The sequence below is a fragment of the Condylura cristata genome, unplaced genomic scaffold (genome assembly GCF_000260355.1).
Source record: "Condylura cristata isolate star-nosed mole 26May11 unplaced genomic scaffold, ConCri1.0 scaffold00024, whole genome shotgun sequence".
Taxonomy (NCBI): Eukaryota; Metazoa; Chordata; class Mammalia; order Eulipotyphla; family Talpidae; genus Condylura; species Condylura cristata.
Window position 1 is genome coordinate 8,483,095 of NW_004567125.1, and position 21,230 is coordinate 8,504,324.

The 21,230-nt window shown below is 36.3% G+C and overlaps 1 protein-coding gene across 1 annotated transcript; it reads left to right on the plus strand.

Annotated features, from left to right (window-relative positions):
• The first annotated feature begins 8,742 nt into the window (after positions 1-8,742).
• LOC101623500 (olfactory receptor 10R2-like) lies at positions 8,743-12,446 on the plus strand. Its single transcript, XM_004688066.1, has 2 exons — positions 8,743-8,808; positions 11,478-12,446. The coding sequence occupies exons 1-2, from the start codon at positions 8,743-8,745 to the stop codon at positions 12,444-12,446; spliced, it is 1,035 nt and encodes a 344-aa protein (XP_004688123.1).
• The last annotated feature ends 8,784 nt before the right edge of the window (positions 12,447-21,230 follow it).

Here is a 21,230-nt window from a genome sequence, read left to right on the forward strand (position 1 = left end):
TCAAAACATTTTCCAACAGTGTACACACATGTGGTCCAAGTGTGCCCCTGATTGTTTATGTCATAAAAGTTTCTTGTTCATTTGCTGTTCAGCTTGGATGTGACCTTGGATGGGGTTTCACACTATAAGGACTTACATGCTTTCTTACATGTAAAGCTGGCACAGCAATGTGTTCATATCTTGTCAAGATTAAAGGAGAGGGCAAATACTCTGTTAATAAAAGTTAACCCTCCTCCTCTTCTTAATTTAGAATTTTCAAAAAGTCTTAAAGGTCTTAATGACCCTTATCTCTTATCTGGTGTTTGGCTTGTTTACCCCAAATCTCTGATTGCATTCTTTATGTAAGCTTATGTCTAGCTCAGCTGCTTGGATCTAAATGAATGTTAGATCTAGGAGGGTGACATATGGGAAAAAGGATAGTGTGCCAGTAATAAGTGAATTTAAGCTTGACACTGGCTTAGTCTTAACTGCAAGAAAGCTACAGTTGCTCTCAGAATTTCAATTTTAAAATCTGAAAAACATGGTAAATATAATTTCCCTTTTGTATATCTCAAGTTATTTTTTTCCCCACACATAGTGGAGAATACAAAAGAAATCACTTGTAAAATGTAAAACTGCAGAGTCTGATTCTTAATCATTAAGATGTTGCATACCTCTACAAGAATCTTTCAGATTTCCAAACATGACATTTATGGATGCCTTTTAGTTTTTTTACATTTTACAGGTCTATAAGGAAAAGGAGAAAGAGAAAGGCTCCTGCATAGTCACAGGTGGGCAGGAGAGCTTGCATGCTTTTTCTGGCCATTCATTTGAATGACATCATATGTACATGAAAGAAATGCTACAAAAATGAATGCAAAAGAATAACCATTCATCCAGTCCCACCTGAGCTGAAGATGATGTTGCTTGGTATTTCACACTGAGTGCATTAAGAAAGGAAGCTACCCTATTTCAAATTCGTCATTAGACTATATAACACTAGAGAAAGAGACTTCGGGGTCACCCAGGCGGACCATCGCACTGGCAGGGCACTGCCAGTGCATTTTTTGTATTTTCAGCTCTCATAGTTTCCCCTCATTTTAGCTGATAGTTGCCTGTGATTTTCATTCTTCTGTGACTTGTTGCAGTCAGTTAGTCTTGGGTCACAGATGTTTGACATAGTTATGACAATAATGTGAGCCTTTCCATAAGTCAGCGTGACCAACTGCAGACTCCGTCACCTTCTGTTTCCACTAGCTCCCTCTGATCGCCAATCTTTTTTATTTTTTTTTTTAAAGATTTATTTATTTATTCATACAGAACTGGGGTACAGGCCAGAGATGCGGAGGGTGAGAGGCTTCACCAGAGACAGAGTGGGGAGCAGAACAGGCAGATTGACGAAGCACATTGCTGAGGGGAGCAGCGGGCGGGTCAGGAGAGGTCTGCTGTGCCATGTGGATCACCTCCGGGGCAGGCGGGGATCGAACTCATGCGGAAGTGGCTTCAGCTTCTTAGTGCTGTGCTGTAACCCGCTGCGCCACCAGGGAGGGACTGATCACCAATCTTTTTAAAGTATAATGCTTGAAATAATAGTTCATGTTGTATTTTCCAGGGTAAAAAGGAATGATATTCTCCCTTAATTTTACTGAGGTTTTTAAAGGTTTTTACGAGACCGTAAAGAATGTTCTCTTAGATTTTAAATATATTACCTCTATTCGTAATTTTGCCTTATATTTAAATATGTCTGGATTATTTTTACATTATTTTCACTCTTTTTAGCCAAATAAAACATGTAAGGTAGTATATGTTCTTGTGTAGTATTGGTCATCTATTATTTTGTTTTGTTCTTTTATTTTTGTGCCTAACAGGTTTATAATTGTTCATTTTACAGATATTTTAAAGAGTGGAGCTTATTTATTACAGCCAAGTCCTTGCTTGTATTTAAATGATTTACATTATTTATTTGAGTTTTTAAAATGTGTTACTGAGAGATTGGCGTACTTTTCATTTTGGAATTTATTGGAATTTATTTTAATCATTCTTTTTTCCAAATTTTTTCTGGAAAAGTGCTTTGATTTAGATTACATTTTTAGTATGCATCTTAGAGATATAATGATATTTTTTTATTTACTTATTTTTATATTTGCAAATACCATATTTAAATTTTACTTAAGTATAACTTACACGCAATAAATGAACTGTTCAATTCATTGAGTTGTAATCACATTATCCAGTAAGTGACATCTTTGTTTTGTGTGTCTGTGACTTGGCATGGTTTCATTATGCTGAATTAAAATGCATCACTGCACTTGTGTTATTAGCTTTTCTTTATGTTTTCAGCAGTATGAACTTATGAATTTTGTTAAGGACTCTTAAAATGCTAAGTAACCCTTTTGGGATGGAACACATATATTCTATAATCAATCCAAATCAGCTAAAATGAAAGCAGGGAGAAGGACTGAAAATACAGAAGCACACAGAAGATAGAAAAACAATGATGGAAGCAAAAAGGAAAGTTCAAAGAGCAAAGAGAGAAAACAGAAAATCCACTCACACAAGGCAGGGAAAGCAACAAAGCAAAGCCACTCTCAACACAGCACTGTCTCTGGGCATTATCCTTGCAGCCCCACTGCTCAGATGGTGCTGAGCAGACCAAGACTGGTGTGATGTCTTAATGGAGACAGCCCATCGCATATCATTGGCTGTGAAGCCTCCATGAGTTTTTCTCTTCCATTCATCACAAACCAATACTGCAGTGAAATATTATACAAATGAATTATTAGAAAAATGGAATGAAAACATCGGAATGGTTTTATTATCTGTTCCAGGAGATATGCCCACTGATTGGATGTCTCTGTAAACTCAAATTTTGTAAAAGTTGCTTGGTCTTTGTATATAACTTCTATACCTATCTGATCACACATCAAAACCCCAGAGCTCATGGGATTGGCACAGGACTGCAGAGGCGCAGCTGAGAAGTATTGGTTTGTATCTCGGGGTAAGATTGGAGAGTTTCTTGTATAAGAAGTCCATGACTTGGCAACAATCTATTTGAATTCAACCCATAAAAGTTATAACCAACCAAACTAACACCACCAAACCTCCAAGCTTAAAAACTAGTTTATAGTGATCTCGGTAAAAAAAAAAAAAAAAAAAGTCCACGAGAAGTGACTGGACTGGAGACACCAGGCAGAACTGATACAAGTATGAGGAGCCGTGCTTACAGCAGAGGAATGAGTGTGAGAATCTACACAGGAGGTATCACCACCCTCTGTCCCATGCCCCAGAAGACTGAACATCAGTCTTGAAAACTTCTGTTGGGGATTGGGAAGTTTTATAATGAGAAAGTGACTGGAAATTGTGGTTTCCTTAGCAAAAACAGTTCACATTGTTCTGTGTGATTCTCCTCAGTTAGGCTACCAATCCACAAAGATGACATGCACAGAGAAATTCTAAGAAGCCTTTTGGTGCCACATTCTGGAATATATTTGGACATTTAAGGATTGCCAGACAGTTGAAGAAGTCTTATACATGAAACACACATCAGTACATCAGAACAATAAACTCTCAGTGAAGAAATACAGAGTAAAAAAAAGCACAATTACTATTTTCAAATAAGTATATCTAATCTATGAAATAAGGTCAGCATATTATGTTCACTTTTATGAAAACATAACATAATGACAAAAAACGTGCAAGGTCATAATTGACACATTACAAATTGTCACAAAGTGAACTTAAGTAGGTCAAATCCAGAATATTATAAACTCTCAACCTCTCATGACTCACTCTTGTTTCCAGAAACAGTTCTTGTGGCTTCTAATATCATGCATTAGTATTTTTGCAGTTTCAAACTCTGTAACAGTAGAATAACAATGCATTCTTTAGAATTATTTTATCCTTTTTTTTTGGCTGTTACTGCATAAACACAATTATGTATAATATAAATGTTCTTCCAATTATTCATGTCTTATAATTACTGAATCAGATAGAACTTGCTTTTTCTTCTGAATTTTATTTATATGAGACCAATTCTGCAATGCCTAGAAGAGGCAGCTGGTCTACCATTATGTCCCTGGTTTTGTAACTTTAGAGCTCCCTCTTGTGTTGTCATAGAGAATTTTAACTGTTACTTGGTTTCTGTAAACCTTTCTTTTTGTGACTGATGTTCTCATACTGGCCAAGTGATCTTAAATTAATAATCATTGGTGGTTGTTTTTTTAATTCTTGTTGCTCTCTTGATATTAGAGCCCCCATTAGAGGTTGTTCTGTCTCTATGATTTCTCAATTTTTAATATCATAAATTTGAGTTCCTTGACTATATCTGCTTATTCAATTAAAACAAAGATCGTGTGGGTATCAATGTCTTTTATACATTCATTATTTCCTTTGTGTTATTTTAAGAGGAAGAAATAATTTACGTAAATAAAATCCAGTATATTCATAAACACCCACACATATCTCAGAAGTTTATTCTTCATGTTGTGTAGAATTCCCTATGTAAGTATACAAATTAAAAAAAAAATTATTTACCTGTTGTTAGGCATTTGATTTGCTTTCAATTACTGACTATTAGGAATAATCCTGTCACAAACATATTTTGTAAAAGCCTCTTGTGGGCATCTCATACAGTTTTATTTTGTATTAGCAAGATATCTAATTATATTGAACATAGGTTTTCATGTACTTATTGGCTATTTATATGCCTTTTTAGGAAATCATTCTAATTTTCTGCCTACCTTAATAACTACTATTAATTATGAAATTCTAGTAAGCACTCACTTAGACTGGTTAGTGCTGTTATAAGATATATGTATTGTGACTATTTTCTCCTCACTGCAACTTGAATTTCTATTTTCTCAATATTCCTTTTAAGTTTACTCATAGAAATGTCATAACATTAGCTTTTATGTATAGTGTAAAGTTTCTTTGTTTCATCCCCTAGCCAAATGTATTGAGACATAATTTATACACCATGAATGATACCCTTTCTAAGTGCACAGATTGATGTGCTTCCGCAAATATGTACACTCCTATAACCACTACCATAATCAAGCTATAAAACATTTCCATATTCCCAAATTTTCCCTCATGCTGAACTTCATGGAACACCACTAGTTGCATGAAACCAGTGTCACTAAAGCTTGACAATTCTAGGATTTCATATGACTAGGCACATAGTATGTACTTTTTGCTTTTTTCCCTCAGCATATTTTTGAAAGTTATCCGTGCTATGTTATCCATGCTCATTCTTTTTGTTCCATTGTATAAATATACTACAATTTGCTTTTTCCAGGGTCCACATGACAGATATTTGGTTTTTCCTCCCCAGTTTTCAGGTTTTTTAGGAATGGAGCTGCACAAATATTTATACACATGTATTTACATATTCACATGGGATGTATTTTTCTTTCTATTGAGCATATATCTAGGTGTGGAATTGTTAGGTCATGTAGTCAATATATCTTGCCTTATAAAGAGACTGCCAAACAATTAGACAAAATTGTTTTTGCTACCAGTCACTTTCAAAATTCATCAGCCTTAATTTCATCCTTCAGCCAGACCACAATGACATCCAATTCTGGTTGAAATTTAGGTTTCCTTGAAGACAAAGGATGCTGAATTTCTTTTGAGTGTGTATTGACCATCTCTACATTGTTCTGAGTTTGTGTCTTCTCAAATCTTTTATATATTTCCTAAATGGAATGTGTCTGTATCTTTAGCTTTTGGATTGGATCTTTCATCTTCTTAGTGAATTGTAAGAGTTCTTTATATTTTCTTGGTAGAGATCGTTTTGTCACATATATTGTATGGGAATATTTCCACCATGTTGTAATTTGATTTTAAATTTCTACAAGTGTATTTAGAAAAAACAAACAGTAGCTTTCTTTAAATTTATGTGTGTGTGAGAGAACAGCAAGATTTTTATTTTCTTCATACCATATACCTATCATGGGACTGATATCCAAATTCTGCAAACAACTTAAGCAACTCAATGAAATGAAAACAAATAGCCCAATAAAAAATGGGCAGAAGAGTTAAATCTGCATTTCTCTAAAGAAGACATACAGATGGTCAAAAGGTAAATTAAAAATGCTCATCATCACTTACCATCAGGGAAATTCAGGTCAAAACACAATGGAATACCACCTCATACCTGTGAGAATGGTCTATATAAAAAAGATAACACACAACAAGTGTTGGTGAGGATGTAGAGAATACCAATTCCTATGTTAAGCATATCTGGTCAAATCTGTATTTAATTCCAAGTTGTTTAAGCAAAGATATTCCTTTTCTCTGTTAGTCTATATTGTGTTTCTTTAAGTTGAAAAACAGAGGTCCTAACATATAAAGTAATTTTTGAAAATGTAAATTTAAGTGTCCTTCTCATTGCAATTTCTGACATTTATGTGCAGAGTGTTTTTTTTTTAAATTTAATGTTTCTTATATCTTTTTACCTGGAAGTTCTTTGGAGCAACTTGAGGGCAGAAAACAAGATGAGTACATCTAATACATGCTCAATAAATATTTGGAGGCTATTAGTGGCTGAGCAAGCAGGCAAAAACCTATGTGCTTTTGCACTTATTTTATGTACTAATCTAGTAGCAGAGAGCTTTTAGTCTCATTTCAAAAACTTGTTAAGCCCAAAGGGGCACACACATAGAACATACTCTGTTTCAACTGCATAGCCTGTCACATCATCTTGGGGAGAAGAGAATTGCAAGAAAGAATAAAGATAATTGGGAACACCCCAAGCTCTTCAGCTTGCTGCCCTCAAGGGTTGATGCTTTTCTTTACTCTGGACACAGTACTAACTGGAGCACTTTTCATCTTTATGAATTTAAGAAAAAGCAGAGTATCAACTCTGTGACCTCCTTAACACTCTACAACTTCAGCTCTCAAATCTACTCTTTGTGACAGATAAGACATTATTCTTTGTCCCTTCCATGACATTAAGTTACTCTGCCCTTCTGTAGAAACTGAATTTGTTGGGGTTCACATGACTATAGGCTGAAAGAGATTGTTTCTTCTTTTGAAAGGGTAGAGCAGGCCTTATTTATCCAGTTGAAGTTCAGGAAATGCTGGGGTATGAGTTTTCTATATCCACTTCTCTTTTCTTAATTTACAGTGGCCTTTAGCACCCACTGAGCTACCAAGTAACCTGGGACTAATTGTCACCTAATTGTTAATGACAGCTTTTTCCTTGAAACTTTCTCTCCTATTGGACCTTTGAGATTTGGGATTCATGGTGTTTTTTTGCATCCTTTTTACTTATTAAACAAAAATTGGAACTGTGCCAAATATAACATTGCTGTAATGGCTCCCTGGAGTTTGGAGAAAAATGAGTGTCAACCAACATTCTGGGGCCATTGCTAATAAGAGACAAAAGAAAATTTGCTTTGGGAGATACTTCTCAGAATTCTCAGCCAAGGAGGTAAGAATACACAGTTTGGCATGAAGATGTCTGTGTTAGAAAGGAATAGAATAGAGCCATTTCAGAAAAGGAATTATAATAGAATATTAATTTTTGAGTTTTTGATGAGAGAAGTTCTGGTTTCACTGTATTCTAATAACTTTGTGCAAGGAGTGTAGAAAAATAGCCCTCACTGAATTGTTTACTATGAGAAGTGGAGTGAAGCTCGTGTTCAGAGTTACTGAGAGGTAAGTGCTAGCCACCAATAATAATAATTTCAGAAGCGTTCAATTCATCCCACGAACTTTAGAAATCTATCCAGTTAGTGATAGTGAAAGAAGAACACTGAAGGGAGCAAAGCACAAATATATATATGGTAGTTTGAAAATGTAGGATAATATGTGAGCTCCAAAGGGAAATTTGACCTCAACAACTAGGTGGTAATAAGCACAGGAGTGACTTCAAACAAATGCCAATAAAGAGGCATTTATGCAAACGTGAAGGCCATGGACTGGGGTCCTCCATTAGCCCTCCTGAAAGACTGATTCTTTTATGGACTCTTCCCTGACAGCTGAAATATCTGCCTGTAATTTTTTGTTAAGAATGAACTTTTTGTAGATGACTGGGTTAAAAAGATGTTGTACTTATACACAATGGAATATTACCCAACAATCAAAAAAGATAAACACATGCCTTTTAAAGCAACATGGATGGAGCTGGAAGAGATCATGCTTAGTGCGATAAGCCAGAAAGAAAAAGAAAAATACCGGATGGTTTCACTCATAGCAGGAGCATAAAGGACCCCGGGGGAAAATAATAATAATAATGAACAACTATATACCAGAGACATTTTACGGGGGTGGAGTGGGGAATGGGATAAAAAGTCGGGGTGGGAGGGTGAGAAGCGCAATGGGCTATGGTGATGGCACACAGTGATTACAACTGAGATGGAAAAAGTCACAAAATGATGTAAAAATAAACTATTACCTCATTAAAAAAGAATATAATGACCTGAAAAAAATGAACTTAAAAAATAAAAAGATTTATTTATTTATTTATGCAGACAAGAACTGGGGTATAGGCCAGGAGTGTGGGGTATGAGAGGATTCACCAGAGGCAGAGTAGGGAGGAGAACAGGCAGATCTACTGAAATACACTGCTGAGGGGAGCAGCAGGTGGACAGGAGAGTCTGCTGTGCCATGTGGGTCAGCTCCCCAGCTGGGGATCAAACTTGTGCTGCAGTGTCTGTGGCTAACTTCACAGTGCTTCACTTTTACCCCTTGCATCATCAGGGGAGGCCCCCAAGAATGAACTTTTTAACATTTACTTCACTTACTTCTGAAGATGACATGAAGTCATTTTTGGATAAGGACGGTAAAGTAGAAAAGTCTAATGAGCAACAGGAATTAAAGGAAGTGAGTGTCTAACTGCAGTGTCTTTCTTTGTAGGCCTTCTTCTTGTTTAGACCTCACTAGCCTAACATTCTGTGGACACATAACCCACTGCATAAGCCTCAGAGATGGGAACTGAGGTAAATACACTGCATTTCCCAGGAAGATCCTGGTGCTGTTTTTGTTACTAGCTAGCAGTTGATGTAAAAAGTTGTGTAAAGAAAATAATATATATTTTTTAAAGTAATGGTATTGAGGGGTTTGGTCAGATTCTACAACATCTTTATTGTCTGACAGATTGATATGTTAATTGTACAATTGTACATATGCAGTGTGATCTGGTTAATTGTAAATTGTTCCCAATATTCCCTTTCCAGGCTTAAAATTCCACCATTATTTAATTACTTTAAATAATATCTTGCTGATACCATTGAAAAATCAAATCTACAGTAGCCATTATACATTTTATAGTTATGTGGGAGAAAATAATAACCCAAATCTTTGCATTCTGATGTGAGAAATTAAAAGCTGTTATCTTCCGTGGTACATTCCACTACACAAAAAGAAAGTCACTGAAAAAAAATTTCATGTCACTCTTCTCATGAGAGACCAAGTTGTACTTTCTTTTTTGGTGGACAAGAATGGAAGGAAAGTGGATGAATATTTTCCAGATGAAGGCAAACAATGAGATGTAATGCTGGAAAATGAGGAAACAGTCCTGTGGAAAAACTACCGTTTTTATTGGGGCATTTGGGTAGAGGAGAGAAAAACTGGTAAAGACGGCAAAGTAATTTAGCATCCTGCTGAGAATGGTATTTTACTTAAGTAACCTAAGAAAAGCATGTAATATAAAGATAAATATTTATTAAATATACAGTTACTAATTTAAGTCAGCAATAATATATAATGATTAAATCAATTAATGAAAGTGATTTGGCTACCAAATCTACCCATTAATCTTTGGTTGTTATGCTCCACTTAGAAATAAAAACAAAACTGATAATTTGACTTCAAACCCTTTCTCGAAGGGGATGAAACCCAAAGTGAAAAACTTAAATGTTAAGGATGAAAGGATTATAACTCATAAGTGTGGTATTGGCAGTTCAGTTGGCCTCTTTAATTGAGTTAATCAAGGAGCTTTCATTTCACAACTTTTGTGCTTTACTTAATTACTTGGCTTTTAAAAAATTTTTGTTATTTGTAAAGTTCAAACTTGACTTAATTGAATTAAAGGGGAAAGGATTACTTTTCTCCTTTCCCCTACTCCATTCCATGTTTCCCCCTTCAAGGAAAAGTGGAGAAGCAGGGACTAATCCAGATGAGGTGGCCAATGTGATACTGAGCTCTGCTGGAAATCTGGTTCTGTTGGGTAAATGGGATGAAGAAATATAACGACTAATACTCAAGAGAGGTTTGGTGGATTTCATTTACTTCTCTTTAAATTAAAAGCTGAGGTTTGGTGGATTTCATTTACTTCTCTTTAAATTAAAAGCTGTAACTATGGCAGAGTTCTATATCAGGTGTGTTTTCTTGACAGATTGGAGAACAATAAAAGCAATGACTCACCTGGTGTGAAACTTTGTTTCTCTAGAGCTACTTGAATATACCTAACTCCCTTCTCTAAAGTCGGTAAAACATGTTGTGTGATGAGGTGAAAGGATGAGCTAAACTCAACACAATATTAATGTCAACAAAACCTTTGTGTATGAATGGTGATTTAGTAGTTTAGTGAAATAAAATAATGGGATTTAAAATTAAAAAAAAATTAGGAAGAGATACGGTTAAAGTATATCAAAAATTTAAAAAACAAAAACAAAAAAAACCCCTAGCAACCAATTTCTTAAAATTAAATCATACAAATAGAAGTGATGCTGATGAAAAGCTTCTTCTGCGTTGAAGCATTGTTTTGTGCTTTAATTTTTATGTGTGTTTATTTCAAAGAGCAATAACTGAAATCCACCAAACCTCTCTTGAATATTAGCCATTATATCTCTTCATCCCAATTGCCCAACAGAACCAGATTTCCAACAGCACTCAGGAGAGAGGTATATTAGTATCTTTACATTACAAATAAAGAAACTGAGACACACAGGTTCATACAAATAATAAACGGCAGAGTGAAGGTGATTTTTTTTTAAAGATTTATTTATTTGTGCATACAGAACTGGGGTACAGGCCAGAGGCTCAGGGGCAGCGAGAGGCTTCACCAGAGACAGAGTGGGGAGCAGAACAGGCAGATTGATGTAGTACACTGCTGAGGGGAGCAGCAGGCAGGTTAGGAGAGGTCTGCCACGCCATGTGGTCACCTCCAGGGCAGGCGGGAATCGAACTCATGTGGAAATGGCTTTAGCTTCTCAGTGCAGTGCTTTAACCCGCTGCGCCACCAGGGAGGGCCATGAAGATGATTTTTTAAAGGAGTATTCTGATATTCTCATTCCCCATTTGTTATAAAAGTAGGCGATATAAAACTAATTGCCTAGATTTAAATACTATAAGAGGTGCAAAAATGTCACTGGAAGCTGAGGCAATCTGAGTTTTAAAAATAATTACATTAGTTGACCTGGTCAACGGGACAGTTCCTGCCAATGGCAGTCCTTCCCTCTTCTCCTGTGTATTGCTCTTCAATCCTCGATGATACTAACCATCTGCTTCATTCAGGATAAACAATTGGTTCCTTCATTCCTATTCTCTAGGTGAATTTCTGGGAGCAAGTCAACCAAGCTAATTTCTCCTCTGTCACAGAGTTCCTGTTGTTGGGATTCTCCAACCTTGGAGAAATCCAAATCTTTCTCTTTGCTATTTTTCTGTGCCTATATCTGATTATCCTGAGTGGGAATATCACCATTATCACTGTCATCCGTCTGGATCGCAGCCTCCACATCCCTATGTACTTCTTCCTTGGGATCCTCTCCATCTCTGAGACATGCTATACCTTTGTCATTCTGCCCAAGATGCTCATAAATCTGTTGTCTCTTCTCAGAACAATCTCATTTCTTAATTGTGCCACTCAGATGTTCTTCTTCCTTGGTTTTGCCATCACTAACTGCATGCTACTGGGAGTGATGGGTTATGATCGCTATGCTGCCATCTGCCATCCACTTCGATATCCTGTCCTAATGAACTGGCAAGTATGTGGACAGCTGGCAGTAGCTTGTGTTGTCATTGGATTTTTGTTCTCACTGACAGGCTCTCTCTTAGTCTTTAAACTTCCCTTCTGTGGCCCCAACAAGATCAACCACTACTTCTGTGACATCTCACCAATCATTCGACTTGCATGCACTGATACCTATGTCAATGAACTGGTCATCTTCATTGGTGGAGTTGTAGCACTCATGGTCCCCCTGACTTTCATCTGCATCTCTTATGGCTTCATTGTTCACACCATCCTGAAGATCCCATCAGCTGAAGGCAAGCGAAAAGCCTTCTCCACCTGTGCCTCCCACCTCACTGTGGTCATTGTCCACTATGGCTGCGCCTCCTTTGTCTACCTACGACCCTCAACAAAGTACTCATTCAGCAAAGACAGACTGGTGACAGTGACTTATACAGTGGTGACCCCACTGTTGAACCCCATGGTGTATAGCCTCAGGAATAAGGATGTCCAAGTGGCCATTCGGAAAGTGATTGGCAGAGGAGGATTTTATCCTAAGGCTCTAAAATAAGAATACTTCACATGTGTGAAAACATCCTTTCTGAGGACATAACAGTAACGGTAATGCTGATGACACTGTTGTCTTTCACTACATAGCACTTTGTGTATGTAAAAGTAGTGACAGCTTCCCCATGGTATTATTTTGATAGGCTTTGTAGAGATCAGACATAAGCTTGGGCTAATTGTAATCAGATCCAAGTCTCAAATACTCTCAAGCTTGTACAAATAAGCATTTTGTGTTTTCAGGTGCTTAAGAATGAGTTTAGTCTCTTCTATGAAGGATGAGCCTGTTCTGCGATTGGTAATTTACTACAGATGATTAAGTCATCACAAATTCTCCATTTTTAAGGAAAATATCAACAGGTTCCTGATATACCATATCAGGAGAAAATGGTATAAATCATTGTTAATCTATCTATAATATATCTATAAATCAATTGTTAATATATCTATGAGCTACCAGTGTTGGAAAAACCCAAGGCTACCACTTCTAATTGTTCTATTAGTGCAGGAGACCCCTCTCCCCACCCTCCACAGCATTCCCACCTCTGATATTGAAGATGGCTAATGCTTGTTTTCCTTAAAGCCTTTAGTCTGATTACCAATTCCTTTGATCTTCATAATGTATCAGAATTCAAAAGCCCTCACATCCTGACTACCTTTCTCTGGATTATTCTCAAGTTACTTTCATTTTGTTGATAAGATTCTTCAGAGAAGTCACCAAGAATGGGTGTAACACTCATGTGACTTAGGATAATCATCTTCTTTGTTTTGGAAACCAATTTATGTTAAAACAGCCTACATTCTTCCCTATCTGCTCTATCACATGCGGACTCTCTGTCCCTGAGTATATTAGACAAAAGATTTTGTTTTATATCCACAGCCCTATCACTATGGAGGCCATTTTGATTAGTGTAGTTTAGTGGTATTGTTACTTAAGGCATTCTAATATTTGTTATATACTCCTTTATTACTTTGTATTTGATTTTTTTGACAGAATATCCAGATTTTTCCATACATCATCTATAATATCCATCTATCTGTCTCTCTTACAATTCCATCTGTCTCTTCTTCAAGGTGTGAATAGTAAATAGTATGTGTAGAGTATGAAAACACTAGTATTGGCTGCAAGAATGTCAATATAGTTTTATGCTCAACGAGAAAGAATAATGTGGCTAAATACCAATGCTTGTCAAAGGCTGGGTGTTAGAGTGATGATGACATGGTCAGATGCTTTCTATTTTTTGTCTTAGATATTCCACAAAATGAAACCATTTAGTCAGTATGTATATATTCCCACACTTGATGTCTCCATTGCAACTTGGGAATATAGACTACATGCTCTTCTTTAACATCTCTGTGTTGTAAAAAGTGTTCACCCCTTTACAAAGCAGATCCTTGTGCAGAATGTAAGTTTGGTAGGTGAACTGTTAATTTATGATGCTATAGGAATTCCCCTCACTGCAGTAGGTCCTGGGAAATTTCTCAGTCATCAGATGTTGGAAGCCTGAGGTATATAGTTGGTGGGAGCAGGAGTCTGTGAGTGAGTGTGGCTTTAGGAACTGGAATCAGGAAACCTTTGAGGTGCCTGAGAAGTCCTCCATTGTTGCAGAGACAAAAGAAATGCTATGATCCCGTTCACAGTCCAGTCTTTCATATGTCATTACAACTGTCTCATTAGTGACTTTTGTGACAATTATGGTTCATAACGATCATGCTATTACAACTAATTTTAATGTTTGTGTTCTATGTTCCATTGGTCAAGCCTCTTTTTTACCCATTTAACAACAACAAAAATGACTTTGATGGAATTTAGTGATCAGGAGAAAGCAGTGTGATGTTTCTGAGATGTGGGGAGATTCTGAAGATGGTCTTATCCCTAAACCACTCATTTCATCTTTCCTTCTTGGAACAAGCTATTTTTCTCCGGACTTTACAGACATACTTCAAGCCATCTGACATGATTTTTAACCTCAGAGTTTCAGTGTAGATACCTGTCCTTTTAAAATTATTTTTGTAGTTAAAAGGGAGAGGAATGATGCAAAACTTGATCTTTAAAAACCTAGAAATTTACCTTAGCTGTCATTCCCCTTTATCAGTTAAATGCTCCTGGTGAAAAATTATAAAACAACTCATATTGTTATTATAATAGTAATCAAATGGAGCCTCCAAACAATTTAGTCATTTTTTTTTTACATTTTTCTTCTGAAAAAAGTATATTCTCTTCTCTGCAGAGGCTTTTGCATTCCTGTTCATTTTCACCGACAACAATGAACTCTCCACAGCCATTTCCCTGCCTTCCAACACATTGCTAGCAGTTGGCAATGCAAAATAATTTAGAGGAAAAAATATCAGAAGGAAAATCCTTCTTTTGCTTGTTGTTGCATCTACAAATGTATTTGCAGCACAACTACCTTTTCTTCTCAACTGTTCCAGAAGTAATCCTCTTTAACTTTCTCAATACCATTTCCTTTCTTGTTGTCTGAATTTTGTCTATTCTTAATTTATTAGTGTTCTTAGTGCCTCCATATAAACCTCAGGGACTGAGGATCTGATATTCCATGACTACACAAAAAGGATGAATGTGTTGTGTCTAGATTTCTTCAGATCAGACACTTGCAGGCTGGGTATAGCAAAACGCACACACCCTCCAATACGTGAATCTAAAGAAAAGTTGGAGAAAGTCTCAAAGCAACTCATGCAATTGATGCCAGAGAAAGATATTTTTAATTTTCTTTGCTTTGTGAGATTTCTTTCTTTCTTCTTCTTCTTCTTCTTTTTTTTTAGCTAAAAAGAAACAGCTTTAGTATAGATATTAGGAAACAAATGGGGAAGGAGCAATTTAATAAGTTAATAAATATGAACTTCAGATTCTATCATAATTTACTCTCATCACTATTTACTGAACACTTGCATGAAATGGAAATGCAAAGGTGAAAGAAACACTGTTCCTGCTTTCAAAATATTAAATCTGTTCACTTACTATGCACAAAAATAAATTTCAAGTGAATTAAAGAGTTAGATATAAAACTTGAAAAAATAAAACATATAGAAGAAAATATTAGCTATATGTTCCATAACATCAACATCAATGAAAAGATGTTTTTTGAGACTCAACCCTTATGGCAAGGGAAATGAAAGCAAAAATGAACCATTGGGATTATTTCAAACTGAAAAGTTTTTTATACAGTGAAAGAAAATTAAAAAGACATATTACTGTATGGGAGAAATTATATTTTATGACTGAGAAAGGGTTAATATCTAAGGTATATAAAATACACACAATCAGAATTAGAAAAAGAAACCAAATAAATATTGAAATGGGCAGCAGAGCTACATAGATAATTCACCAAAGAGGACTTTTTTTTCCTTTCTTTTTTTATTTAGGTAACATATGTATATATTTTTGTGTTTTGGAAGTATAGGATCCCCTTTCAGGTATAATTACCACACCACACTCACCATTGAAAATACCCACAGTCCCCCATTATAGTCCATTGTGCTCCCACCACCCTTTTCCTCATTCCCTTCCCCTCAGGTGGCCTCAGTTTTTAAACCAGCTTTCCTGGGCTTGTTGTTAGTTTAGCTTTAGCTGATTCTTTGTTTGGTTTTCCTGTATTCCACATGTAAGTGACACCAATGAGTACTTGTTTTTCTCCTTCTGACTTATTTTGCTTAACACAATCCCTTCCAGTTCCATCAATGTTATTATTAACAGTAATTCTTTTTGATAGCTGCATAGTATCCCAATCTTCTTGATATACTCATCTGCATTTGGTTGCTTAGTTTGTTTCCACAGTTTGGCTATTGTGATAGTGTGGCACGAACCCCTTGATCTTCAAATTAGTGTTCTGTAGCCTTTGGGTAGATGTTTTGAAGGGGAATTACTGGATCGTATTGAAGATCCATTTCCAATCTTTTGAGAAATCTCCATATTATTTTCCCTGTGGCTGGACCAACTGGCATTCCCACTGGCAGTGTAAGAGGGCTCCCTTTTCTCCACATTCTGGCCAACACTTGCTGTTTTGGTCTTTTTGATACGGACCATTCTCACAGGTATGTGGTGATCTCACATTGTGGCTTTGATTTGCATTTCACTGACAATAAGTGATGACGAGCATTTTAAAATTTGCCTTTTGACCAGCTGTATGTCCCTTGGAGAAATGTATATTAAGCTTTTCTGCCCATTTTTTGATTGGGCTATTTTGTTTCCTTTTTGTTGAGGTGTATATGTTCTTTGTAGATCTTGGCTATCAGCCCTTTGTCAGATATATGGTGTGCAATTATTTTCTCCCATTAAGTACTGTTATTTTGTTTTGTGATGATTATTTTCTCTCTGCAGAAACTTTTAAGCTTCATGCAGTCCCATTGTTTACATTCTCTTTTGTTTTCTTTGCTGTTGGAAGTAAATCAACAAAGACATCCCTGAAGCCTATGCAGAGGACTATTTGCCTATGTTATGTCCATGTATTTTACAATTTCAGGTCTTACATCCAGGCATTTTACTCTTTAAGTTGATCTTTGTGTGTTGTGTGAGGAAAAAGTCTAATTTCATTCTTTTGCATGTGCCTATCCAGTGTTCTCAGCACATGCTTTCCATGTTCTACTGTATATAGGACTGCACACATATTTGTGCCCATATATTTACATATTTACAAGAGAGATTTTTTTTCTACTCTATTAAGCAAATATCTAGGAGTAGAGTTGCTGTTCTTCTTGTCAACATGTTTGCTTTACAACAGACTGCTGAACAATTCAGCAAAGCAGTTTTGCCATCTTACCCTATCAACAGTAATGTACAGCGTGACCAGTTGCTTGACATACTCCACAATGCTTGTCAGTCTTAGTTTCATGCTTTAACTAGAGCATAATGGCATCCAGCTGTGGAATCTAGATTTTCTTGAAGACTGAAGATGCTGACTACCGTTTTGTGTCTGTTGGCCATCTCTTGTTTTTATTTGGTGACTTCTCAAATCTTTTATTGATTTCCAAATTGGAATCTATAGTTCTCATTTTTGGATTGCATCATTCATCTTCTTAGAAAATTGTAGAGTTCTGAATATTTTCTAGGTAGAATTTCTTTGTCATATATAATTTATGCAAATATTTACACCCTGTTGGGATGTGCTTTTAATGTTTTACAGTATCTTGAAGACAGATGTTTGCCTTAGTTTTGATAAAGCTTAATATATTGATTTTGATTTTTATAGTTCACGTGTTTGATGTCCTATTTAGTAAATTTTTGCAAATCATAAATTCACTATAGTTTTATTCAGTACAAAGTTTAAATAGCATTTACAGTATGATATTATCCATTTCCAGTTAATTTTTTATCTAGTGTGAGAAAAGGACAAGATTTTTTTCTATCCAAATGCACTATTGTTGAAAAGATTATCCTTTCAGCATTGAATTGTTTTGACAGGCTTGTAGAAAATTAATTGACCAACTTGATGTATTTGTCAACACTTATATAAATACCAAGCTGTCTCACTTCCACTATCATTGCTTATACACCTTTGACCCTTCTTTCCTTCCCCTCCCTCTTAACCTTACTTTAATTTTTAATGATTTTTATTCTTACAAGTATTCACTGTGTCAAATTGTCTGCTATGTAAATGTCCAACGTTTGTCTTTGTCATTCTCATTTGCTTTACTGCACATAATTCCCTTGAACCCCTTCCATTTAGATGTAAATGGCAACATTTTGTCTTTCCTGACACAGTGAATAATATTCCACAATGAGGATAGAGCACATCTTTTTGATCTATCTTCTGGTGAGTGGACATTTGGGTTATTTCTATGTCTAACTATTGCCAATAGTGCTGCAGTTAGCATTGCAGAACACATAGGTTTTTTGAGCTGATGGTTTCATGTTCTTTGGATAGATCTCCAGGCGGGATTGTGGAGTCACATGGTATTTCCAATTGTAGTGAATCCAGATTGCTATCTCAAAATGGTTGCACCAGTTTATTCTCACCAACACTGTAAAATATTTTCTCTGCATTCTCTCCAATATGTGTTGGTTTTATTTTCTTTTATATATGTGCCATTCTCCTGGTGTGAAATGAATTCTCATTGTGTTTTTAACTTGCAACTCAATGATGAACAGTAATTCATGGATCTGTTAGTCTTCTGGGTGGCCTCTTCGGTGAACAAACTCTTTTTTTAATGTATACATACATTAGATATATTAGGCAATCTCCTAGAGATAGGGCTAAGCAATTACGAAATAGAAAACAATTTTCCATAGTGACAGAAAATAGAGATGCACATGAAAACATTTGCATGTTAAAGAGAAAAAGTAATTTAAAGATAAAGATGTATTTCAGAGTCAAGACTCAGCATAACGCTGTTGCACAGATATCTCCATTGAACCATACCTGGCCAGATTTTTTCATGACTTCCAACTTATTTAAGATGGTAGATTCCCTATCTTCATTCTAGTCTATACTGTCCTTATTTTCAGTGGAAAACCAAGACACTGACTAAAATATACCACAGTCTTCTTTTTAAAATATATTTTTTACTTCTTTTATCTTTCTATACCACTCTAGCATTTGTGTCAGAGTGTTATTTATTTATTTTTTAATTTAAATTTATCCTCCCTGCATCTGTTGACCTAGAAGATTTTATGGCAACTTGAAGGCAGGAAGCCATAGGTTGTCCAATTTACATGTCTCAATAAATGTTAGGGGGTTTGATAGCTGAGCGGGCAGTCGGTAATCTATCTGAGTTGTGATTGGGCTGCTCATGGAGTATGCTTTGGGGATTAGTCTAGCATTATAGAGAGTTTGACTTTTAACCTCATTTCAAATGCAGGTTAGAAAAAAGTTGGTACACAAATGTAGAACAGACTTTTCTTCAATGCCACAATCTTCCTGGGTCAGATTACCAAAGAATTGCAGGAAAGAATTATTCAAATTTTCTGAGATGTTTGTTACAAGGATTAACCCTTAATTGGCTCTTTGCTGCTATTTCCTTCAGTCTTCAAATTTTCTTTTGTTGCCAGATTAGAAAAAAAAAAATTCTTTCTTCCACCCTCACACTATGTTCTTTCATTCCTCTCTTTGTGTAGAAACTGAATTTTCAGGGTTCACTTGGACTCAGATTAAACGGGAGAATTTTTTGGGGGGTGGGTAATGTTAGAGCAAGGCTTTATTTGTCCTAATGAAGTCGAAGGAAACTCTGGCTTGTGAGTTGTCTACATTCACCTCTCTTCTTGATTCGCAATAAATTTCAGCTTCTAATGAGCTACTAAGCAACGTGGGACTAATTGCCAATTAATTCTTAATGACCATGTTTTTCCTGTTCCTTTTTTTTTTTTCCCAATTGGACCTGTGAGATTCAAGGTCTATCTTGTTTTCTGCTTTCTTTTTACTTGCTGAGAGGATTGACATTGTGCCAAAAATGTGACTGTTATAATGGTTCCCTGGAGTTTAGGGAAGAACAAATGTAAGCCCCATGAAATAAAAGCAATGTTCTTCAAAGATTCTTTCAGGGGTACTTCTCAGAATTCTTAGTGAGGAGGTAGTCATATACAACTTGGCCATTAAGATGTCAGGTGTAAAAAAGGGACAGAGCAGAACTGTTTCTGAATAGATATTATTGTAGATTATCAATTTGTGTGTCTGACTTGATTAGAACATTTTGGGTGTCACTGGATTCTAGTAGCTACGTACTAAAGAACACAGGAAAACAGGCCCATTTGAGTTAGTGCTTAATGAAGCTGTGTGAATATAATGTTTGGATCTATGAGTAGAAATGCTAATCATCAATGAGAATTTAATAATGAGCTAATTATCCCATGAGCCTTACTATATGTAGCTAGTTGGTGATGGTGGAAGAAAAACTCAGTGGTAGTTTGAAAAGTGCTGAGTAGTATTAGATCTAGGGAGAGAGAAAAATAAAATATGACTTTACCCACTAAGACATGACTTCATGAAGGGGTGAATTCAAACAAATACTATAAGTATGCATTTTTTTGGTCAAATATGCAGAGGCCATGGAAAGCTATCTGTGAAAGATAGATTAAGAAGTCTTCCCTGGATAAACTGTAAAAGGAGTGGCTGACCCCTGTAATTTCCTACTAGCGTGTTTTTTTTATTATTACTTCCATTTTTTAAGAAAGATTTATTTATTTATGCATACAGGAACTGGGGTATAGGCCAGAGGTACCAGAGATGAGAGGATTCACCAGAAACAGAGTGGGTGCAGAACAGGCAGATTCACTGAAATAAATTGCTGAAGGGAGCAGCAGGAAAGTTCTGCTGTGCCAAGTGCGTCACTTCCCTGGATGAACTCGTGCTGCAGCGGCTGAAGATAGATAGTTTCATAGGGCTGTGCTTTAAATCTGTTGTGCCACCAAACTCTAAAGAAATCTGTAAGGAAGGAAGGAGGGGAGTTGAAAGACCCAAAGAGAAAATAGAAGTGTCTGACTGACTTTCATGGTTGAACTTGTATTATTATTATTATTTTAAAAAAAGATTTATTTATTCATACAGAACTGGGGTACAGGCCAGAGGTGCAGGGGTGGCGAGAGACTTCACCAGAGACAGAACAGGCAGTGGGGAGCAGAACAGGCAGATCAATGAAGTACACTGCTGAGGGGAGCGGCGGGCGGGTCAGGAGAGGTCTGCCAGCCATGTGGTCACCTCCGGGGCAGGCGGGAATCGAACTCATGCTGAAGTGGCTTTATCTTCTCAGTGCTGTGCTTTAACCCGCTGCGCCACCAGGGAGGGCCTGAACTTGTATTCTTTTAACAGTTATATCTTGGTAGATAATTGAGTTGAAGCGA

What these genes read in the sequence shown, in the direction of transcription:
- LOC101623500 (XM_004688066.1), top strand. Translation starts at nt 8,743, where the DNA reads ATGAAGTCATTTTTGGATAAGGACGGTAAAGTAGAAAAGTCTAATGAG. An exon ending in AGCAACAGGAATTAAAGGAA is followed by an intron (nt 8,809 to 11,477) that starts GTGAGTGTCTAA and finishes CCTATTCTCTAG; the next exon opens with GTGAATTTCTGGGAGCAAGT.